Genomic DNA, 22,190 nt, shown 5'->3' on the forward strand with positions numbered 1-22,190 from the left:
GAAAATCAACGGGTTTTCCACAATCTGGCTTAATGTAAAGCATGGCCAGCATCCCTTTTGCTTGTACTGAGGTCAGGACAATCATTTTTAGTGTATTGCGCTACTTGACTACATAAGGAGCAATCCTGTCTAATCCAATCCAGAGCGGGTCAGTAAATGATAAATTTTGTTTAGCTTGCAAGCATACTGATTTTCACAGTTCATTTACAGAAGAATCATGCATCTCTGCGTTTGAAGACGCTCCATTTGTTGAAGTCGGTGTCTCTTAGCATTCCCAGTAAAATGTGTGAGAGGAAAAATACTGGTTTAATGGCATATTATCGTGGAGATATTTTACATGGAGAAACTGGTAAATCGGACTCGTATGGCTGATGCAGAAACCGTCATTTACTTTTCCTGAATATAATCAAATGTTTTGACTTCATCCTAGCTTCTTAAGGCTTATTGCAGTCACCTGGATGTGTGTCTGTCTGTCCTGCCTATCCGTCTGTCCTGCTGGTTGAGGATAGTCTGTTTCTAAAACCATGAAAACAGGGTCTTTGCTACCACCCAGCCACTTACTGGTGCCCTCACTGAGGGGGAGAGAAGCATCAGGGTGAGCTTGATGCTTATTAGATGTTGGAGCAGGTAGTAACCCTTGGTGGCCCTGATCTTGTAGGTGCAGGATAGTAACACTCTCCTGGGTGGTGGGATGGCGTGTTGGTAGAACATACATGTGCACGATCATGTGCAGTTTTTACATCAAAAACTCATGACTGAAATGTCAGGGTTTACTGTGATGACTTTTTACTTAAATGGTAACTTTTTTGGTGCTTGTTGCTACAAGTGTAGTGCAGGTCCTTGTGTGTGTGAAGCTGAGGTTATGAGTGGGAGGAAAGCTCTCTTCAGCATCCTGGATTATTTAACATCTCAGGCAAGTATGGTGATGTAGGTTGTAAATGACAATAAAAAGAAAAGGCTGTATATGCATGTATGTTTTACTAGGGCAATTTATAAAGCAGAGTATGGGTTGATAGCATTTCTGCTAGGTCACTGTCTGACCACCAGTACCTCTTTCCCGCTGAATTGCATTACGTGCTGGGGACATGCTGCTGGACAATTAAATAATAACAGTAAAATGTTCATTGCACTTTTTAAAAACAAATGCTCTGAAGAAACCGAGCACGGTAATCGAGTTATTAGCATATATGCTATCAAATATGTGCATGCACTTTTGAGTCCTCCCATTATTAAGATTAGTATAAGACCCTTTATATTCTCACCTTTAGTATTTCAAATCTGAACGTCCAAATGCCATGGAAAGTAGTGGTGAACATTAACTTAGTCCTCAAAAGTGTTAAGGAAAAATACATTTATCTTTCAGGTTAGTCTGTTGAGTTTTCTGTCTGCAGTTAAATTTTGTTGCAGGAAACTATATTGTTCATTGCAATAAGACAGACCAGAGGGTGTTTTTTAATAATTCTAAATAATTGCTGCAATCGATATACAACTTTAAAACAGCAGGATTTATAAATGTAATGGTATGAGTACTGTAGGATAATGATTATATGGGTAATTATTGCATATTATTGAAATACCTTCAAACCTGCAGTGGGATTTTTCTGGCATTTCCACAGTTACAGGAGAGAGCTGTGTTAAGTAAGGATCTTCCCTAACTCGTGTTCGCAGTGGTTGTCTCCTTGACCATATGTTTCTGTTTGGAAGCTTACAGTTAGCTGGTGAGGAGGATTTCTCTGGGCTGTGATGTAGTTCGAGCCCTGGAGTAGAAGCTTAGCAGTGATGCCAGGAGGAAGCCTCACTTCTGCAGGTGGGGCAGGATCTTGGGGCTGTAATAGGTGCATTTCTTTCTTGCTATGAAGCAATTAAATCACATTGTACAGTTTCTTATTGTTGCTTACCTCGCAAAAACTAGGGCTTTCTTAAAACACGTTCATTAAAGAGGTCAGTACTGTACTAACTATTAGTAATTATTGAGGTGGTGGAACAGGACTTTGTTCCAACAGTGCTTTGGCTTTTAAGTCCCTCCATCCGCTCTTCTCTATCCCATCTCCTCTAAAATTTGATCACTTTGAATACTCGAGGAGATGATAGTTGCAGAGAAACCAGAAGTGTATGAGAAGGAACAGCTGGTGCTCTTTGTTTCTTCTCCTGCTGCCAACCATGGCTGGTGAGAATAGTGAGTCAAGGGCATGGTCATGGAAGGGAGGCTGTTCTGGTGGCAGCTGCCCTTCATCACAGCCTTTTGACTGCCCTGAACATCCAGAATGATGTAAAAAGAGTCCATTGCCAATCCACCATGGTGTTGGGATGCACCATTTCAAGCCATGTGCTCAAATCTGCTTCGGCAGAGTTGAGACTGGAGGGAAGGAGCAGAGCTGAATTCAGGCTGGAATCAGCCTTTTAATTTTCGTGGTGTGGGGTTTTTTGTTGTGGTTTTTAAATTTTTTTTTTTTTTTTTTTAAGACTGGAGTATATGCCTGAATAATTGGTAGGCCACTGTTCCCATTTTGAATTACAAGGGCACATTATTATAAATACTTGCCCTTGAAACATATTTGAACTTATTAAGCACTAGTAATTTCTCTGTCACTTTGATCTGTACTGAATTTAAGTTTCACTTCATTGGTCCATACTGTGGAACTGTTAACGATACCAGTTGTTTCCTTTTAACCTTGGGGTTTAGGAATCTATTGCCTTAGAGTTATTAAAAGGCAATTGGAAACATATGCATTGAAAACATTTGTGCTGTGTCACAGGGGGATATATTTAAACATTGATTGATTGAAGTTACAACAAGAGAGTAGCCTTGCCACCTTTGAAAGTCGCCTGTTAAATAAGCCCTAGTTTTGAGCATTGGTACTGGCTTCTGGACCATTCAGGTCTGCATCTGGCTTTTTAGGAAAACTCCTAATGTTTTTGTACATGAATTGGCATTTGTTACACACTAGTGCTGGCTCTAGCTCTTTCCTTTCCATCTGTCATAGTTTTTGCTTGTGTTGACTAAACACATTGAGTGTGTTTTTTAACTGTGCAGGTAAATGTATGAAAATGAGTGTCTGCTTTGGGTAGCCTAGGTGGAAAGGGTAGGTTTTGTAACTTTTCACTCCTCTCTTTTGTGTGAAGGTGCATGTAAATATGTGAATCAAATCACTTGTTACCATAATGGCTTGTAAAGAGTAATAAGTGTAATTTATTCAGGGTTTCTAAGTGCTTTCACGTAACTGTCCTTCCAGTGAAGCTCAAACCACAAGATACAAGGAATTGAAGCTTTCCCCGAGACCATGGATCAAGCTAGTAGGTAAATATTAATATATCAGGTTATCTTTTCAAAAAATGCTTTCCTATGTCTGAATCTTACAAACTGGACGCTGTATATAGTAGTTTAAATCAATGGCAAATGCTGCTGAGCAATATACCTCCAGAAAGTTTAGTGGAAGCCCCATTGAAGGCTGTTAGTAGTAAGTTGATCAACTTATAGCAGAAGACAGGGAATCAACAGCTAAATTAAGACAGACTCCTAACTTGATTGTTTTCATGTTTGTTGTCCCAGTCATGAGCAGAAATACTTGCCTTAGGAAGTAATGTGTGTATTAACTGGTAGATAAAGTTTAAATTTTATGGAAGCTCTGCTAAAAGTCATACAGAGTATTAATCTGTGTGCTTGATTGTGTCATTCCTTGTGTTTTCTTCTGTGGCCAACATCTTTTTAGTTTATGTAATTGGAAAACGCTAAAAGTTAAAGGCAATGAGTTGGATATTTTGGGATCTTCGGGGAGACAATTTGCAAAGTACCCCAGTCCAGCTCTTCAGGTAGATATGTGTGTTGAAAGGAAAGGATGACTGCCTACTGCTCTAAGTTTGGGATACGATTGGGGTAATATTTGCTATTCCTTAAAAATGAGATCCTGAATATTAAGTTGAGTGTAACTACTGGAGTGGGGGTGAGTACCAGTGAATGGAAATGGGGGAGAAGTCTGTGTCACTGTGTTTACGAATGAAGTGAATGCTTAAAAGAGGAAATAAATGAGCAAATATGAAGAACTAAATACTGAAAATCCCTTTAAATGTTGAGTACTGAAATATGCAGAGATGTTTGCAATGTGTACATTGGCTGTATGGGGTTGGTAAATGTTTATCTTGTAGTCTATGTAATGCTACTTATGGCAGATTACTTCAAACACATGAAGGTCTCCTGCAATGATGGCTAAATTTTTAACCCTTCTTTTAAAAGAACTCACATGTAGCTTGCAAACTTTGAAGAGTTGTTTGGTCATTATTTCATCTCTGCAGATGGGGAGACTTGGGGAGGTGAAGGAGGGTGTCCATGATCAGTGGTGTAGTCAGGGGTGTTGTAAATTCCTGAGGTTCACTGCAACTTGTCGCCCATCCTGCCTCCTAGGGGAACAAGGGGAAAATGGTGTGTTAATTACTCTCGTGATTATGAGTCGGTATCTGTAGGTGGAGCAGGGACCACTGCAGCACTTCATTTTAGTGCCAACTCTCTTCTACCCTCTTTCCCAAGAGCCTCTTATCCTCTGGCCAGACATGTCTAGTCACCCAGCAGGACATCCGTGCTTCCCTGCGGATGGAGGAGGAGCTGAGGAGGGTGGCCAGGGGAGGCGCTTGGGTGTCCTCTGAGGGAGAGGTGTGACATGATGCTGAGCCTCTCTGCTGAACCATCTGCTGGGATTTTTCTTCTTTTTTTTTTTTTTTTAAATAAAGCCTGGAATATTGAAATGGAGAAGCGTTTGATTCTTCACTTTAAGTGAATTGATTTCTTTGCTTTATCTGTTCTGTAACCTGATTTAAACCAGACAAATTAAACCAACTTTAACAGGGAGAGGTTTTATGTTTATCAGCCATATGGTATACTGGGTTTTTAATGTATCAGTTTCTAGCTCTCAATTTTATCTTTAGAATTTTTCTTGCCTCTTTTTTCCATTAAATTCTGAAGCAAGCTGCTGAGGTCAGGAGGTTGCAGATGATGCTGCCATATTAAAAAGGGGAGGGGGAGGAGTTTACAGTAGAAATGAGTTTTACCTGAAAATTTGCAGAATTCATTAGTTGAGGCTGAGTTATGGTGGAAAATAAGCATTGCTACATGTGTCTTGGAGTTTTTGCCACTTCCAAGCAATGCTCAAGATGTAAGTTTTTAAGTCTCCTTTATGTGCAGTCGTTGGTTTACAGGATAAAAAGCAAAGCTAAAGCTTGCAGAAGAGAAGGAGGGTAAACAAAACTAATTTAGCAGCCAGGAAGGAAGGAAATAGGGTTAAGAATAGAGGTAACTTAAATAAATTTTTTAATCCCTTCTAGGTTTGAAAGACTTTGAGATAATGAGTAAAAACTTAGAGATGCCTAAGCGACTTGGCTGTTTCTGAGCTATAATCCATGAGTTAAGGGAGACATACAGAGGATCAAGTCACCTATCCCCTTAATAACCCTTTAATTTAGCCTGCATCAACTCTTTGACTTTGTTCACTGCAGGTCTGACAAATGGCTGTGCTGGCATCACCTAAGGAGTGAGTAAGTAGGCAAGGGTACAGGCTAAATCAGCATTGTTGCTGAAAAAGCATCCATGTAACTGAACCCTCAAATTTTGAAGTGAGTAAGTCTTTTGGGGGAAAACCAGAACTTGAGTTCCTAAGGTTTGTAGTCCTTCATGTGAGGTCTTCAACTGTGCGGTCTCTAGCATCTGTTGGAGCATTTAAGCGTACGTTTCTAGCAAGTGTACTTCCTCCGGATAAAGATTTATTGATTCTGCAGAGGTATTCTAGGTATTCGTTAGGTTTGTGTGCATGTCATTAGTGGTGTGTGAAAAGCCTCTCTATGTATACTGAATATATGTATATATTCTATATGTATACCAAAGTTTTTTACACCAGAGAAAATATATGTTTTGTTGTTGTAGACTGAAGATCTCAGCATTCATACTGAAAGAAGATAGATGTATATATGTTTACTTGACCGAACGGCTCCCTGTTAAAACTGGTAGAAGGTGGCTGGCTAAATTCATGCTGAAAACTTTTTTTTTCTTTTTCTTCCATTAGGGTTGGGTTGGGTGACAGTTCATCCGGGCCTGTACTGGGACCAGTGCTGAAGCCTGCAGAAGCTGTGGAGCCTGGTGTATGCAGCCCTGATGAGCTCTGTTGCCATCGTTGCACAGCTGCAATGGAAGTGCACTTAAATGTCTTTTTCTTCTTGATAGGATGAAGGGCAGCAGCTGCTCATGTGTAACACTTCACCCATTCTTGAACACTTACTTGTTTGTCTACTCTTGACTAAGCAAGAGTTAGCTTTTGTTCCCGAAGTAGCTAAATTAATGTAAACAGGATTTATTTTCCTCTTCTCCCCCTGCTTTTGAGGGTCTGTCTTCTCACATAGTGCTATTCCTCTTGTTGCTTGTCTCGCATCTTTCCTGTTCTAAAAGCTCTGTTGAAATTACACTGGAAAAAGCGATGAAGCCTTACAGAGAACTAGCAAATGATTTGTGGAATCAAATACAGTTACTGAAGTAGTTGCATATATAGGGTAGTTTTCCTTTTATAAGTTTAGCTTAATCTGTTTATAGATCTTGCAGTTTATCAATTTCTCACCGTAATTGTTGTAACTATTGGATTTTGAATCTAATGTTGACTATCTTTGCTATTGTATTGCTAAAGAAACTAAAAATCTGTGTGGCTCTGGTAAGGAGCTGTGTTTCTAATGCTTTAAAAGCTGTAGTTTAGTCTATTTGAGCATCCTTTTTCCTTGATAAGCTTAAAATGCAAACAGAACAGGTGTTATATCTAACCATGCTATCTGTCTGTGACTGTTCCATGAAGTAGGATTTCTTTCCTTCTCCTTTGGAGAATAACAAAAGATTGTGGGTTTTGCTTGGCTTTTTTTTTTTTTTTTTTTTTTTTGCAATAAGTTCTTCCCTGCCGTGTAACTGTGGTTCACACACCAAAATCCAGATACTGGAAAGTTTCAGTATTTCATCAAGTGTACTTGTAGACCAGAAAGCCCTTCTGCAGATCTGTCCTTCTACAGAACAGCTGAAATAAGTGAATCTTCATCAAGAAACACACCATCCTCTTCAAAAGCACAGCCCTCAGGAGCTGCTGGTTGGAGAGGCAACTGGTCCCAGCCTCTCCGAGAGCTGGCCCCTGTGCGTCTGCTGTGGGGAGTGCTGTGCCCTGACCTGGTGTCTGACACCGCTGTTGTGTTTCCTCTGGAAGTGGTGATGGTGGCATTTGGTGCCTCTCCATAAGGCACTGGGGTCCAGAAAAGGATCATGGACTTCTATTAGCTTTTTCCATGTTTTTTTTTCAACAACTTCCAAGAGGAGCGTAGTGTCTCTTTCATGTTCGTTATTCATTCAAGTCCTAGCTTTGATGCAACTTAACCTAGACTGTTGTAAGACTTTAAGCTTTTGACTTTGATCCTGTCCCAAGAATATTCTTGAGTAGGTCCATTGTGCGTTGGTTGGTTTCAGATGAAAAATCTGAACAACTTATTGTTAAGTCTGGCTTCTGACTAGAGTAACTGCAGTATTTATACTCATTTCTACAAATATTTCCAGATGACTGCAAAGCAGCTTCTTAGTAGTCAGGCTCCACTTACAAACTGTGCAACAATCTCTTGCTCATACTGCCAAAGCTCAGAAGCTGGGCTTACTGTGCAGATGTCCCATATCATGCAGGGGAAACATCAAGTAAAATGAGTATGGCACTTAGCTCCTCTACTAAACTGTACCTAGCTTTTAGTGGGTGGGTGGTTTGGGAAGGCGGAGGGGAAGGGGGCTTGGTTTTCTTGGCTTATTTCATTGGTAAGAGGGCAGAATGACAGTACTCAAGAGCCATCTGTCCCAAGTGTAACTTAACTTGAAAACTGTTTTGATATCACTTGCTGAATGTACTCCAGAGTTAAGAAAGTTGCATAAGCTTCTTATCTGAAGCTAAGCAGCTTAAGGAAGTTGCAAAGCTCCACCACCTCGCGCTTCCTGCTGTTGAGCTATTTTAACATAAAATCTTCTCTTCCCCCAGCATCTGAACATCCTAATGTTACAGATTTTGATAACTTGCATAGTTAACTGCTCATGCCTTCATGTTATCCTGAAAGAACAAAAAGCTCCCAGACCTTTCACATAGTTGTGATTTCAGGGAAAAAAAAAATCGGTAAAACGTGTGAAACTGATAGAAAACAGTAGTAAGGTTAGGTGATATTAAACCTGAAGTTTTCTCCAGTCTGCTTTCATTCTTAGATGGACTCTTGATCGCTTAATGCAGAGTAGGCATGAGTTCTGGTCTGAGTCATTTGATCCCCTCAACTCCTCATCAGGTATCTGCTGCATTTCTGGGAACCCCGGATACTGTCATGGTAGAAGTTTCCAGCTGCTCCCTGAAGCTTTTTACACTGTAGTGTGAAAAGAATTGCACATAAGCCTCAAACATACAAATCACTAATAACATAGATGTACTTTCCCTTTTGTGTCCAAGGATGCTCTCTTTCCAGCAGATAACAGTCTACAGTGATATTTTTAAGAGAACCAGGCTTGGAATTTGTAGCTGATGTGTACAACATCATACAGAAGGGGAAAACCATGTTTTATCTCTGTAGGTATCTTAGCAAAATAAGCAGAAGAAAATAATCTCCTTTATCCTTATGACCCTTTACAATACTGTAACAAAAGGAATCTTCTCCCAGCCCTTGGCTCACTGCAGCAGGGAGGGAAGAATCAGCATTTCCACCATGCTTTGAGAAAAATTTGAAGTGCATCAGTCTGGGGAATAAGCACTGCAGACAGTTAACTGTCTGCAATTCTAATTTAGATATTTCCTCAAATTCTGAATTTGTAAGGATCCAAATTTTTCCTTTCTGAAAGACTCAGTGACTTGTCCAATAAGCCTAGTTAAGGCCATAATGAACATATCATTCTTGGATTAATTTATCCCTATACTTCCTGGGAAGCAGTATTACATAGTGATGTGAATTAGCTAAATGGCACATGTGAAAAGAAGTTGAGAGAGATACAGACAGGTATTGTAGCAGAGAGCTGGTTTTCTGTTGTGTTTTTTTTTTTAATTTGCACAAAAGAAATGTTAATGTAGTGAGGCAACATGCATTTACACTTTACATGTATCAAATTTAACCCATAACAGACTTAGGGAAATGTGCCATGTTACTCTTACGAACTGGGGAGTAGAAAAGTGCTAGTGTATATTTTTCTTCTCTTTTTGTCCCTAACCAGGTCAGGTTTTGCTTTGGCAACAGAAATAGCAATGAATTTTTTTCCCAGTCATCTTAGAACTGCCTTTTGCCATCACTTACTATCAAAGTCTCAGAGTTATGCAAAGTCACACTCAATATTTGGGTGGATGTTCTGAGCAAATGGCCAACCCCAGTTACCTGGAGGAGGGTGCAACAAGCCTGATGGCGTCTGTATCTCTACAGCTGCTGCTCCTGGAGCTGGTTCCTCCCTCTGCCTCTGGCAGGGACAAGACGTGTCCTGCAGCGCTGGCTCCAGCCCCTGTTTGCTTTACAAATGCAGGCGACTATAATTCTGGGCACGCTTGTTATTTGTGTTATTTATCTGGTTCCTTTGAAATCCTCCTGAGTCCTGAGTGATGTATTATTCTGATAAATTCCTCCACACAATGCAGAGAAAACTTGTGGACTTCTAAAAAAAAAAAATACAACCCTTCATTGTTTCACTGGGATATATTTTACATACCTTAGAATTTTCTAACTAAAAGAGGCTGGTACTTTTAGAAACAAAATCCCAGCAAGGCATTATCATCAGTTGACAAAGTTCTATTATGGTATTCTTCTTCTTGACTGTGTCCAACATTTGTAGATCCAATTAATATTATAGGAATGTGAAAGAAGTCTTGAAAGCCCCCTTTGACATTAGGCTTTGAAAAATCTTGCTTCCTGGATTCATTGTGCATGGTCAGGTGAATTTAATGGCCTTGTTAGTCAAAAAAGGCTCCAAAAGCCTTTGTAGAATTAAAATTACTTTTTATGACTTAAAAAAATATGCATTGTAGGCACAGCTTCAAGTACTTTTGTACAAGATTTGTCGTAGATGAGTTTATGCTTTGTGTTCTTGCTTTAATGATACCACTTAAAGCCAGGCATAATATGTTCTTTAACGCTCTGTTTCAGCATAAGTTTCAATCTTCACCTTCCCTCTTCTGTACAATGAAGGATGCAGAGGCGTCCCAAATATTTTAGTAATTGCAGCATCTTTCATGCCATGTCATAGATCTTACTATTCAAATTTCATATTTAACTTAGAATAACTCCTCCCTGCGAGGAAGAGTAAGAACCCATCTAATAGAGGATCTTTCTTCTTAGTGAGGGTAACTCCAGAAAAACGAAATGCAGAAGATCTTGATTTCTGTAGGAACATCTGGAAAATGCTGAGGGATGCTCCCCTAATTAAGAAAAAGTATTCGGTAGGACTGTCCAGGAGCCTTTGCTGCTTTGGCTATAGCACAGAAAAATACAAACTCGGTGACAGATTGAAGTTATGTAGCATGTCTCTAGTGTAGCTGTTCATAAAGGATTTCTGTGGTCTTCTGGCCTCTTCCTCCTTCAGTGGCTCAAAACACGGGTGTGCTGTTAAAATATATAAACAGTTCCCACTCAGTGCTTTAAATAAAAGGTGGTGGTGAATTTTGCTAAAGGGAGTAAAGCAGCTTGGCTGCTTGTAGCCCACTGCTGAAGGGCTGAGCTTTCTGGTTCAGTGGGTTTATTGGTTCTTAAAGAATTATGAATTTAGTTTGAGGTCATTTCCTAGAAAAGCACTGGTCTGCAGTACACGATTAATAGTGAGAGTAATGCCAAGTGCAGTAAGACATGAAGTGAACCTTGGCGATCCAAAAGGAAAAACAGCATCTTCTGGGGTCTGGGGCTTGTTGCTACTTTCCTGTTAGACGTGGTGGAATACAACTTTTCTTCTCTGAAGAAAAGGCAAAGTGATATTTGGGAAGTGGAGCTTTTTGGTTAGCAGCTCCAGGTGTAGGTTTTCTGAAGCTGTACTTCAAACTTTTTTTGGCACTGTGAATGATTTCAGAACAATATTATTATTACTAGGATGAAATAAAACTCCTGAACCCCCCAAATTAAAATTGGGGTTTTTTTTCTGCATCCCCCTCCCTGGTGCAAACTCTATGTGGTCTCTCTGTATGATTCTGTTGCAGGTATGTTTTCCTGCTAGGGCATTTTGTACTAACCTCCCTCTCCATCTTATTTTCCATGGTTTTCAAAACTCTGTCAGACAGATTTCCCAATTCGAATTTAGTTCCTAAGTCAAGAAATTGATTTTTCAGTACTTTAGATATTCTTAGGTTCATCGCCACTGAATGTTATCTCAGTGTAGCTTTCTGTTCCTTCCAGTTTTGTTTGGTTTTTTTAAACCAAAGCTGTCAAACTTATCCAGCAAAGCCAATGCAGTCTTTATCACATCTAACCTTGTACTAATATTTAAAGAGATCTTGCTAAGTAATGTAAACACAGTTTTTTAATTTAAACACTGCTTTTTGTCAAGCTTTTTTTTTCTTTCCTTTTTTTTTTTTTTTCTGAAAGTGAGGCCTTGTTACGTGGGAAGGATAAAAGAGGGGTTTCACAGTTGCTTGGCTAACAAGTCTAGTACTTTCTTTACTGCTTTTTGTGGCCATAGATCAACTGTGGTTGCAGGTATTAATCGTGGGATAGACCCTAGTATTCCTCTTTTAGGATCAATGGAAGAAAACTCAGTTAACATTTAACTTCTAGTATTCTGCTTTTTTCAAATTACAGTCTTATGTTGAGACTCGGTGTCCTGCCTGGAGACATGAGTAACAAGGATACCTAAATAATAATTCTAATCTCTAAATTATGTGAAACTGAGATTATGTGCTGTCATTTCATTGTTCATCATGTTTTCTCCTTCTTCCACTTTACTTTCCGTCATAGGGGTCTAGGTGCTGTCCTCTTCCAGCAGTGAGTTAACAAAGCAAGTGTGTGGCTGAACTAATGCTAGAATTCATTTTGCAGTAATGAAGGGGAGCAGGGGTGTGTGGGGCAAAACAGAGAGACAGTGAGGAGTGGGAAGAGGTAGGGAAGTGTTCTATTAGAATAAAAAAAATAATTAAAAAAAAACCCAAATGTATTCTGTAGTCTTAATAGTAACCATAAAATGGTTCAATTCTGTTAAACAGTGCACTGTCGTGTGCAAGCTGATCAGCCATACTAATCAACTGAACATCTGTAGTGACTTTATATTCTCCAATGGGTATTATTTTGCCTGCTAGTTCAGTTTAAGTGTTTTTTGTGTTATAACCTCTCTTTGGGGTTAATATCTCTGCTACTAGTTTGAAATTTGGCTGAAATGCAGTATTCAAGTTTTCAGGCAATATCTCATAGTTTCTTTTTTAAAAAAACTTTGCACAAAAATACTTGAGCATTTTATTTCTATTCATAAGAGAGGAAAGTCTCTTGGGCTGAGTAACTTTTAAAGTGAAACTTCATAGACATCAATGCAGGTTAAGCTGCCTTGGTCTCAAGTAGGAAGTAGAAGGGAAGAAAAGTACTGAAATGGGTTCAGCTATAACCATTCGGCTGTGACTTTGAGCTTTTCTTTCCTTTCACATCAGTGTTCTATGCTGCAGGGGATTATTTTCTTGCATGTGACTTCAACTGAGATAATCACAGACAGGATAGATTAAGGATACCTGTGGCCATATCTCCTGAAGCTCAGTTCCTTGCTAAATTTGTGAATTCTTCTATCTAGTTCCTCCATTCCCAGGCTACAGATACTTCAAAAGAGTAAGAAAAGGCTGGGAAGACTGTATATAAAATGTAAATCTCACCTTTTTAGCTTTTTTTTTTTTTGTCCTCCCTTGTTTATGTATATACTTGAAGCATTTATGCCATTTTGCCCTCTTGGTATGTTACTTCTTGGGAATTAATTTTTCTTTTACGATTAAACAGAGACAATACATCTTACCCATTGTGTGTTGGTTCTCAGGCTGTAAAAAAGCATTGTGGCTGGAGCGTATGGGGAAATGGGGCTGGTCCTTCAGCTTGCAGGGTGAGGTGTCAGCTTGGGACTGCAATGGTGCATTCCCCCGGTGCTGTTTTTGTCCGTTATCTTCAACCACGTAAGATGGTTTGATGTGAGTTACTCCCTGTGAGTAGTTGCTTTGATGAGGAGCACTACGCGTGGCCCAGTGTTACACTTAGCTTCTCCATCACTGGAGGCAGTTTGAAGGATGCATTGAGCTTTGGAGCAGAGGACTTTTCAGAGGAGCCTGTTGTTGTTGGCTTCCTCACCCAAACTTCTCCATGTCTCAGCAGCGAGTTGCATTTTCAATAACATCTGTCCAGTGCAGCTATATTGGTTTAAAGACCGTTGTACTTGAAGATGTGTGCTGACCTTAAAAACAAGGGTTTACTGCTAGTTCAGTGATGCATATGACGCTTCACCCTTGCCTACCGTGGCAAAAACTGTAGATGTCTAATAGCTAAAGAAGAAACAATAAAGGATCCCCTGTGTTCACCTGCAGGCTGCTGCTTCTGCTTATCTGGCCGGGAGGCAGAAAACAAGCCTTTGGGGTCTGTCTCGGGTCGGCTTGCCTACAGGTCATCTCTTCCTCTTGGCTTGCTTCTGCTTGGAGGGAGAGAAAAGAAACCTGTGTGTGAGACTTACGGAAGGAAGAGAAACTTTCCATTACTGCTCACATGGAGCAATGTGTCTCACCAGCAAGTTTGCATCAATTTTTATGTCAGTTTTGGTCTAGGGAGTTTCCCTCATCGGTATTGGTCAAGAAGAAAGAAATATATGGTGTAATAGTAAAACATTAAATTCACACCTTTGTGTAAGTGTACAAATGTGCCAGAGGAGCTATGTAGGGGACAATCATTTGCCTTAAACTCATATAATACAATTGCTTGGGTTTTTGATGTATTATCCACTGTAATAACTCCCTGCTAAGTTAGGTACAAAGCTGAATTAGTGGTTAAAAAAAACCAAAAAAAAACCAGTGCAGAAAACCTGGCCATCAGACCTCTGAAATGTAATGCAGGAAAGGCTGTCCTTTCTCACTGAGTAAATTGGCCAGAAAAGTCTGCATTAAAATGTATTATTAAAGACTTTAAAACATGAAATCTTGGAGACTTTTTCCATTTAAAAGCAAAGTTGAGTCCAAACTTTTGTGGGAAGCCACAAGGCCTGCGGTGATGTTCAAATGGGAGAGGTGCAGGTGGAGCCCAGGCACTTAGAGGCTCTTGTCCTCAAATCTCTGCTAGGAATTTTTTTCCTTTTCCACTGGAAACAAAGAAGAACTGTATTGCTTTTTCTGGAAAAAGCCTGGTTAATGCAATACACAGGTCATGTTTTAAGTTTTGTTTGGGTGTTTTAAGTAACTAAAGAGGTGGTCATGCATTGAGGATTTCTTGCCTGTATTGTTATGCCTATGACAAAAATGCCATTAAAATTGAATAAATTTTCTTGTAGGCACTTGAGCATTAATGAGACTTCTGGAAGGAGGAAAGGGGATGAGAAAGAAGGGATTTTTCTGCAATTGTTTGTTTAGTATACATTATTAGATTGTTACATATTTTTTATATATATAGCTAGCTGTAAATATGTGTGTATGTAATGTGTGTATACATATACACAGATAGCAACATGTTTTACTGTTTAACCTACAAAATCTCTTAAGTTTTTTTCAAGCCCAGAGTGTACTGACTGTCAGCTATAAAGTTATGAGAAAACTCATTCTGTGTCTAATATGTTGTAGTTTAAATTCTCAGCTTAAGGAAAAGTTTAATGTGATAGAAATGTTGAGTTTCTGTACGGTCTCCTGTAGTGAGGGAGACCAGAAAGGCTAGAGTGTACATTTTGATGAGTATTTTTGGGACTGAGAGCAGTGGTATTTCTTACAGGGAACTTTGTAAATCAGAGTAATTTGTCAGGAGAAGTTAGTTAAACACAGGGGCCTGTTGGTGTAAATTTTCGTGCAGTCTGGTGTTGAGAGTATTTCTGTGGTGGTTTCTATGCTTTTGAGTTGCAGCACCCTGACGGAGTAATATATTGTCAATGCTTTTTAAGTGGATTGACTACATTGCTGTTTTGTCTGGTGGCATTTAGTGGTCTGTCTATGGTTAGGTTTTTTGTTTTGTTGTTTCATTTTTTTTAATCTTTCTGTGTTGGGAGGAAGTTTAGGAAGTGCTTGGGGTTTGTGTTGGATTTCTTGTTTTGTTTTTTTGCAAGTGCTTGAAGACGGTCTGTTATTACTCTGTGGCACTTCTTTGCTCCCTAGATACTTCAGTTCAGGTCAGTGGAACTGCCGGAATTTCAGTTACCAGGATTCGGAGCCCATCTCAAGGGTAGGATGAGTCTTGCTTGTTTTATGTAGATACTGCATTTCTGTATGGGAGAAATCTGAGGGAGAACGGCATGTTCTGTTTAAAAAAAAATATTTGAACTAGGTGGTATTACTGTGGTCAGTAAGATTATTGGAAATTCATCAGTCCTTAAATTTTTGATGAAGAGGGGACTACTGACAAATTGCTGTAGGTAACCCTCGGAGCCAGGTCAGCAAACGCCGATCAGTATTTGTGGGGCTCCCTGTCCAGGTGAGGCAGTGCCCTGCGGGAGGTGGAGGTTAATGCTGGCTGCAGCAAGGCAAGATGTACAGATCAACTTTATTCTGGCCTAGGAATATCAAAGTGAAATTAGCTATGCAATGCAAAGTGATGAGTTATATTTGGGCAACCATGCAGGATAAAAGAAGCTTTTGAAGTTACGATTTGTAGGCGATGGAACCAAAGGTGTTTTAAAAGAAATACTGTATTATTTGTATCTCACCAGAGACCACTCTCCATATGTAATACAAAGGTTCCTTATATGGGAATGAGGACTGGCTAATAAAAGTAACCCTAACTGCCAAAGGTCAGTCTTATTTTCAGACTTAATGTTGGCTCATGAGCAACATCTCTTGCCATCCCAAGGATAGCTGTGCTAATGCTCAGCAAGTACTCTGGCAGCCCTGGAGGGCAGGTAATGCAAATGCAGATATCGTAGTCATCCGAGTTATGGAAATAGAAATCAGGTAGTCGGGTCCCACTTTTTTCCCCCCACTGCAGCTGCACAAGGCATAGTTCATCCAACTTCATATGTGATTTGTCCAATGGCTTTGATTTATTTATCATAATTCTAGAGCCTTAGATTATTTTGAAGTGATTTGTGACATCTTGTCATTTGGGTTCAAAGAATTTCTGACCTCTGGAAGTACCTGTCTTGGAACGCCTGGTTGAAGGTGATGACCCATATGTGTTATCAAAAGGGTGTCTGAAATTGGTAAGTTACAGGGGGAAAGCCTCAGGCATACAAATTATAGGAACAGGGGCGTGAAAATAACAGAGGAAATACTTTATTTGTGACAGGTCACTCTTCTGGGGGGAAAAAAAAAAAAGGCTTTTTGAAGTTGGTTATTGGTTTGAAATATTGTTATTCCAAGAAAGGAGGAATTAATAGAGCGCAGGTCATGTCATCAAGGGTGCACTGCAATTTTAACATTACAGTACATTAATCATAGGGTTTTGAAATGCAAGAGGCTGTTTTACTGATGTTGCATAGCATGAGTTTGGAAGGCATTTAATAATCTACTGAAGTATAGAGGAATGTATAAGTATAATGGTAATAAATGGAGGTATTTAAAGTAGCAGCAGAAGTTAGCTTTTGGCGATGACTGGTGAATATATATTTTTAAATTGTAATAATGCTTATAGGGAATTTCAAACTTTTCTTTGTGCTAAATAGACAAGATTCCTGTAGATAGAGAATTTTTACCAAGAAGTTGCAGCCTGAAAGTTTTGCTACACTGTAAAAAAGCTCTTTCTTCCTTTATTATTTGGAAGTACAGTTTTGGCACTGAAGATAAGATTTTTACTTGGAAACTGGAAGTGAGCTGGATAGTAACTAGGGCACACAAAGTCCGTATGCAGATGAACACTGCAGCAAACCTACAAGTCTGCTCCTCAGGGCTCAAGAGCCATCCCTCGGCAGCAAGGACAGAATCCGCACTTGCAACCGTATCAGGACTGTGCTCATGCCGTTTGAAAAGAAATGTCTTTGCTGATGCCTGTGTAGTTAATATTGTCATAGCAGGTGTTTGTTCAATAGGTGTCTTTATTCTACCCCTTCTGTGAGTAGAGGTCTTGTTTCTTTTTTTAATACTAGCAGCTCTGTAACTAAACTTTTCAAAGTATTATGGAAAGAGAACATGAAATATCATTTTCGTTTGTTTCTGATAAACTGTCAGCCTGTCAGCTGCAAGCCATGATTGTCTGGACAGAAAAAGCAAATAGTATCAAGATAAGTTTTCAGGTCTTGAGTGAGCTTCTGTGCAAATCTGTTTTGTCTCATCAACTTTCATATTTCATGAAGTAAGGTAGAAAAGAGGAATGTAATTCTGTTTTAATTTAATACCTATATTTTGAACTTGAAAAATTAACAGATCAGTGTAACATCTTCACTGTACCAACAACAAAAATAGGCATAATTTAGTTTTTAATGACAGTAATTAAACATACCATCAAACTGTGTTCGGAATAGGTCTTACATATATCTTGGGTCTGAAGTTGCTGTTGCTTAAAAGACCTAACGGATTTTAAATTGTATCACGTAATTGATTAAATGGAAAGACTTAAAAGAGATTCTGATAAACATTCCCCTGTAAACTTAGGGGAAAAATGCAAAGCTGGTTCTTTTGTGAAGCGTTCCCATGGGTGTCCCAAAATTGATTGAGGTGGGCTGTCTCTGCAGGTGGTGCAAAGTAAAGACCTCTGGCTAGATTTGAAGAGGCTCTCAAATTGTTGATACAGAGTTGTGGAAGGTGGTGGTCTTAAAATAAAGTAGGATTCCTGAGGACTTTAAGATAAATGTTATTCCTTAATTATTTTGTTTTTGCAACTTCACTGCTTTTAAATCCCTGTGGTAAAAGGCTCAGCTGAGTTAAAGCTTTCTTTAGTGGTTATAGCTCTTAAATGGAAGAACTGCAGATACCGAGTTCAGTAAACCCTGTTGGTGTGTATTCAGTGACGAGTAAGAGGTATAAAGCAGAGATGCTCTGTGATGCTGTTTGTGGAAAGATTAGTATACAGGGAGAGTGGGCATTCAATTACTACAAATGTTCTTTGTTGACCTGTGTGGTCTCTGTACTGGTGAGATTTTGATCAAGTGCAAAGGGTGGATGGGCAGGTGAAGCAGGAGACTGTGGCTGAAAGTCAATAAATGCAGTGAGACAAGAGCAGCTGCAATAAAACTCTCCACAGAACAGTTGCTGGTTCTCCTATTTTAAGCTTTTATAAATTAATTGTGTTTAAAATGATGCTTCTAACTAAGTCTCTGCTAATGACACACTGGAGGTGACTTTAATCCTACTTAGTGCTTAGTATGGTGAAGTTTCTCTAAAACTTTCTTCCTCCTTTTTGCGCTTACAGTCCAGCATCATCAGGATGATTTGTCTATTGCTGATACCCCTGTAGGGATGGGAAGGCTGAGGAAGAGCCACAGGCAGCCTCACAACTGCTACCTGCAAAGGCTGCTTCCTAATGAGTGGTGCTACCATGCAGCTGTGGAACAAAGATCTAATGAGACCCCAAAGGAGTCAGAGCAGCCACGATTATCCTTGGAGCACCATTTTAAACTTTTCTTTGGAACAAGCCATGGTATTGCTTAGCAAGTTTTTTGTTTTTTGTTTTTTTTTTTAACTCTATTGTTTGCCATGCTTCTGTAGCTTTTAACTGGTCAATTCTTATTTATTTACAGTCTTTCAGGTATGTTAGATGCATTTGCATTTCTTTCAGAAGTATGCTGCCAGTACTGGCTCTGTAATGTTCAATACTTCCTCTGGGTTTTGTTTTTTCAAAGCCTTTCCAATCTCTAACATTGAATTACTCAGATACCTTAATCTCTAGATTTGCCTATTAGATGATGTCAGAGTTGAGTTAACTATTTCCTTCAAGTGACAGAAACCGCTTCTGAGTTCTCATCTTGAGCTGGCACCGTGTCTGCATCAGTGGAACAAATAACAGATATAAGGGGTTTTTGGGGGGTTTGGGGGTTTTTTTTTGTTGGTTTTTTTTTAATTTAAAAAAAAAAAAAATATGGTCAACTCTGTCATTGGATAGGTCTGCTTGTGACTTGATATCTCCATATACCTTTAGCACTTTTGAGTTGGATTCATCTCAACAGAGACAGATCCCGGTGAACGGGGCGATCTTGGTATAGGAGCAAAGTCTAGAGATTAGTTAGTATTAGAGAAAGACCAGCTTGATAAACTGTGTGCAAACGTAGTACTGTTACAGTGGTTTTGTTGTATTTCTTTTGGATTTTCAAAAGCCTACGATTGTAGCATTTATTTGTTTATTTCACTGAGCATGGAAAAGTAAGTGTGTAGTTACCATACAAAGCTAGCATATTTTCATCATGGCCCTGCTTCCCATCGGTCTTAGAGTATGGAAAATAAGAGGCAGAGGCTTGATTCAGTCATGTGGAAGATAAGTCTACCGTGTAGGTATTCATCATTGAAACAAAGTATATTGGGTAGTTTTTCACAGCCAGTAATTTAATTTTGAGGGAGACGAGAAGTGGATATTCCTGTTCCTTCCTCCCAGCCCCTGGCCAAAAAAAAAAAAAAAAAAAAAAGGCTACTTGAAGTTGCTGAGGGCTATTCCACACTAATCAGTGCATCTCGGTTTTATGATGCCATGTGGAGATGACTTTATCATTAACTAGAGTGTTAATCTCATAATTTATCAAGATGAGATTCTAATAATTCTTTCCCTTTGCAAAGATATGCTGACCTCTAGTGTCAGTACATCAGTTTATTTTCTGTTTTGTGGTTTGTGATCAATACAGAAAAATAAGTTCTAGGTCTCTGTAGCTCTCCTGAGTTCCAGGAATTTCTGATTAATTTAGACTCAGTGACACTACAAATTCCTCCAGCTCATACTCAAAGTTTAACTTGAACTTGTCAGTCAGATTTGACAAGTTCCATTTCTATATATAGAAATAAAAATTCCACCTTTGGGGAACTACTGCTTTTTACACTTGACTCTGGGTAGTAAAAATTCAGGTCACTGAATAAAATTACTGACTCTTGAACCTTTCCCAAACTTTCTATTTCTTTCAGACTTTCTTGTCCATCACTTGCTATATTATATGATCTGAAAGTGCATGGGGTTTGGAAGGCAGGGAGCCCGTGGTGGGTCTCACGCTTTGCAACCCTTCATGTTCGTATTGGCAGCACGCTGGGATGGTGTCAGCAGAGAAAACCTCCTTTCAGCTTCTTTTCTTTAATGGGAAGGCTGTTGCTCAACAATGAACTGAGGAGAAACTTCAAGAATGTTATACTTTGGTGTCTGCTTGGTGTTAAATGGGTGCGCATATGAATTTGCATCTTCCTTTGTAAAGAACTGACATGTTATTGAGCATAAGGATACATTTATCTGGCTTAAAGCTATAAATTTGAACACTACCAAGTGTCATGTTTTAAAAATGAAATTTTGGGGTATTCAGGAATAGAGCCTAGATTAGCACAGTCTTACAGAACAGAGAGAAAATGAAGCATTTAAAGCAACTTAAACCTTACAAGGTTAGCTAGCTGGTAACTACCATTCTCTCTTTTAGAGATTAAAATTTATTAAAATATAATGCAGGCAGAGGTTGGGATGTATTTTTATGATTTTATACCCACATATAAAACTTTTCAATTCTTTTAGCTTCTACCGAAGCACTTTTTTTCTGGCCTGAAATGGATCTATCATTTTCTGCTTTGCCCAGAGCACTTAAGGAACAAAATCAAACTAATTTAGCTTCTCCATCATTTTTTTTTTTTCCTTCCTTGTTAGACTGCAAGAAAGCTGACATATAAGAGTGACCTACTTAAGTATTCCTATTCCACCTCCTCCCCTCTCCCCTTTCTGCCCTTCTGGCTATCCTCACTGCTCAGGGCAAACATTGCAGCTATAAAATCGCTAGTTTCTATGGGCTGGGATGGTGATGCTTAGGCAGGATTTAGCATTGCAGCTGAAAACTGGGGCTGTCCCAAGATGTTCCTGTGCCAGGCTGGCATGGCTTCTGATGGCTGTGGGAGCAGCCGGTCCTCCAGCAGCACGGCCGGGGCTGGGTGGGTGTTTGGTTCTTCTGCTTCTGGTCTCTGGGTGCCCACCGATAATGTTCCTTAGCGGAGGGCTTTGCAGATGGCCCTTGGAAACACAGGGTGGGGAGTGACCAAACCCAAGTTTTCCATTTCAATAAAAAGTATTTTTCTCATTTTCTGTTTGGTTTTTGGTTTGTGGGTTTTTTTGGTTTTTTTTTTTTTTTTTTTTTAAGAAAAAAAAAGTCTTGAACTGCAGATCTGACACAAAACAGGTTTCTACCTTCCTTTATGTGATCTCTTCAGTATGTGCATCTGACCTCAGGGTTTTTTTGGCTCCAGGAAAGGAAGAATTACAGTGTCACTTAAGCACTGTTGTAGGTTTTTTAACATGCAGACTTACCAGAATTTATTGTGCTTACATGACTCCTTTCGGAAACCAACAATGTTTTAGTTGCATATGATAAACTTCTTCAGCTCTTAGTCTATAAGGACTAGGTGTGGTTCCTCAAACTGTCTCATCCAGAGAGCTGCCTGGGGGTGGGATGTTTCCCCCTCACTTTTCAGGTACTTGGGAATTGCTGTACCCCCGTACCCCTGCAGTAAGATTCCCTCTTGTACCAGCTTTGCTGGCAGCAGATACCTGCTGAGCGATCAGTACTTATTACTTGATAGAAATGCACATTTTTGGGTTTGCTTATTTTCTGTTTTAGAAACACATGAAAAAATCAGAAAGTGATACCTCTGACCGTACGGAGGAGAGGATTCCGCTGTCGGTGCTGCGTGCCTTGCTGCGGAAGCTGATCAGTGTACCCTGCGTGAGCCGGGATTGCAGGATGCCAAAAGATACAGTTCTTGTGGCAAAGGGCCATGCCATGTTTTTCTGGGGAGCTGAAATTCTCCTAGCAAATCATGGGGTGGGGTTGTATCAGAGTGTGTGATCTCTTTTTCTGGGGTGCTTAGCTTGAGATTCAGACACCTGATTTACAGAAGTATTATAAACTTTCAACTGTAATGTGAAATGCAGTTCACGTGGAAAAATCAAGTTCGGACATC

At 39.5% G+C, this 22,190-nt stretch overlaps 1 protein-coding gene across 1 annotated transcript in view; it reads left to right on the forward strand.

Annotated features, from left to right (window-relative positions):
* The first annotated feature begins 2,084 nt into the window (after window positions 1-2,084).
* Window positions 2,085-22,190, forward strand: part of LOC104835292 (contactin-3-like) — a 104,551-nt gene continuing 84,445 nt past the window's right edge. Inside the window, exon 1 of the mRNA XM_010573194.1 lies at window positions 2,085-2,167. Coding sequence (XP_010571496.1) covers window positions 2,085-2,167 — 83 coding nt within the window. The remainder of the gene's footprint in view (window positions 2,168-22,190) is intronic.

The sequence above is a fragment of the Haliaeetus leucocephalus genome, unplaced genomic scaffold, assembly GCF_000737465.1.
Source record: "Haliaeetus leucocephalus isolate CR32 unplaced genomic scaffold, Haliaeetus_leucocephalus-4.0 Scaffold2, whole genome shotgun sequence".
NCBI lineage: Eukaryota > Metazoa > Chordata > Aves > Accipitriformes > Accipitridae > Haliaeetus > Haliaeetus leucocephalus.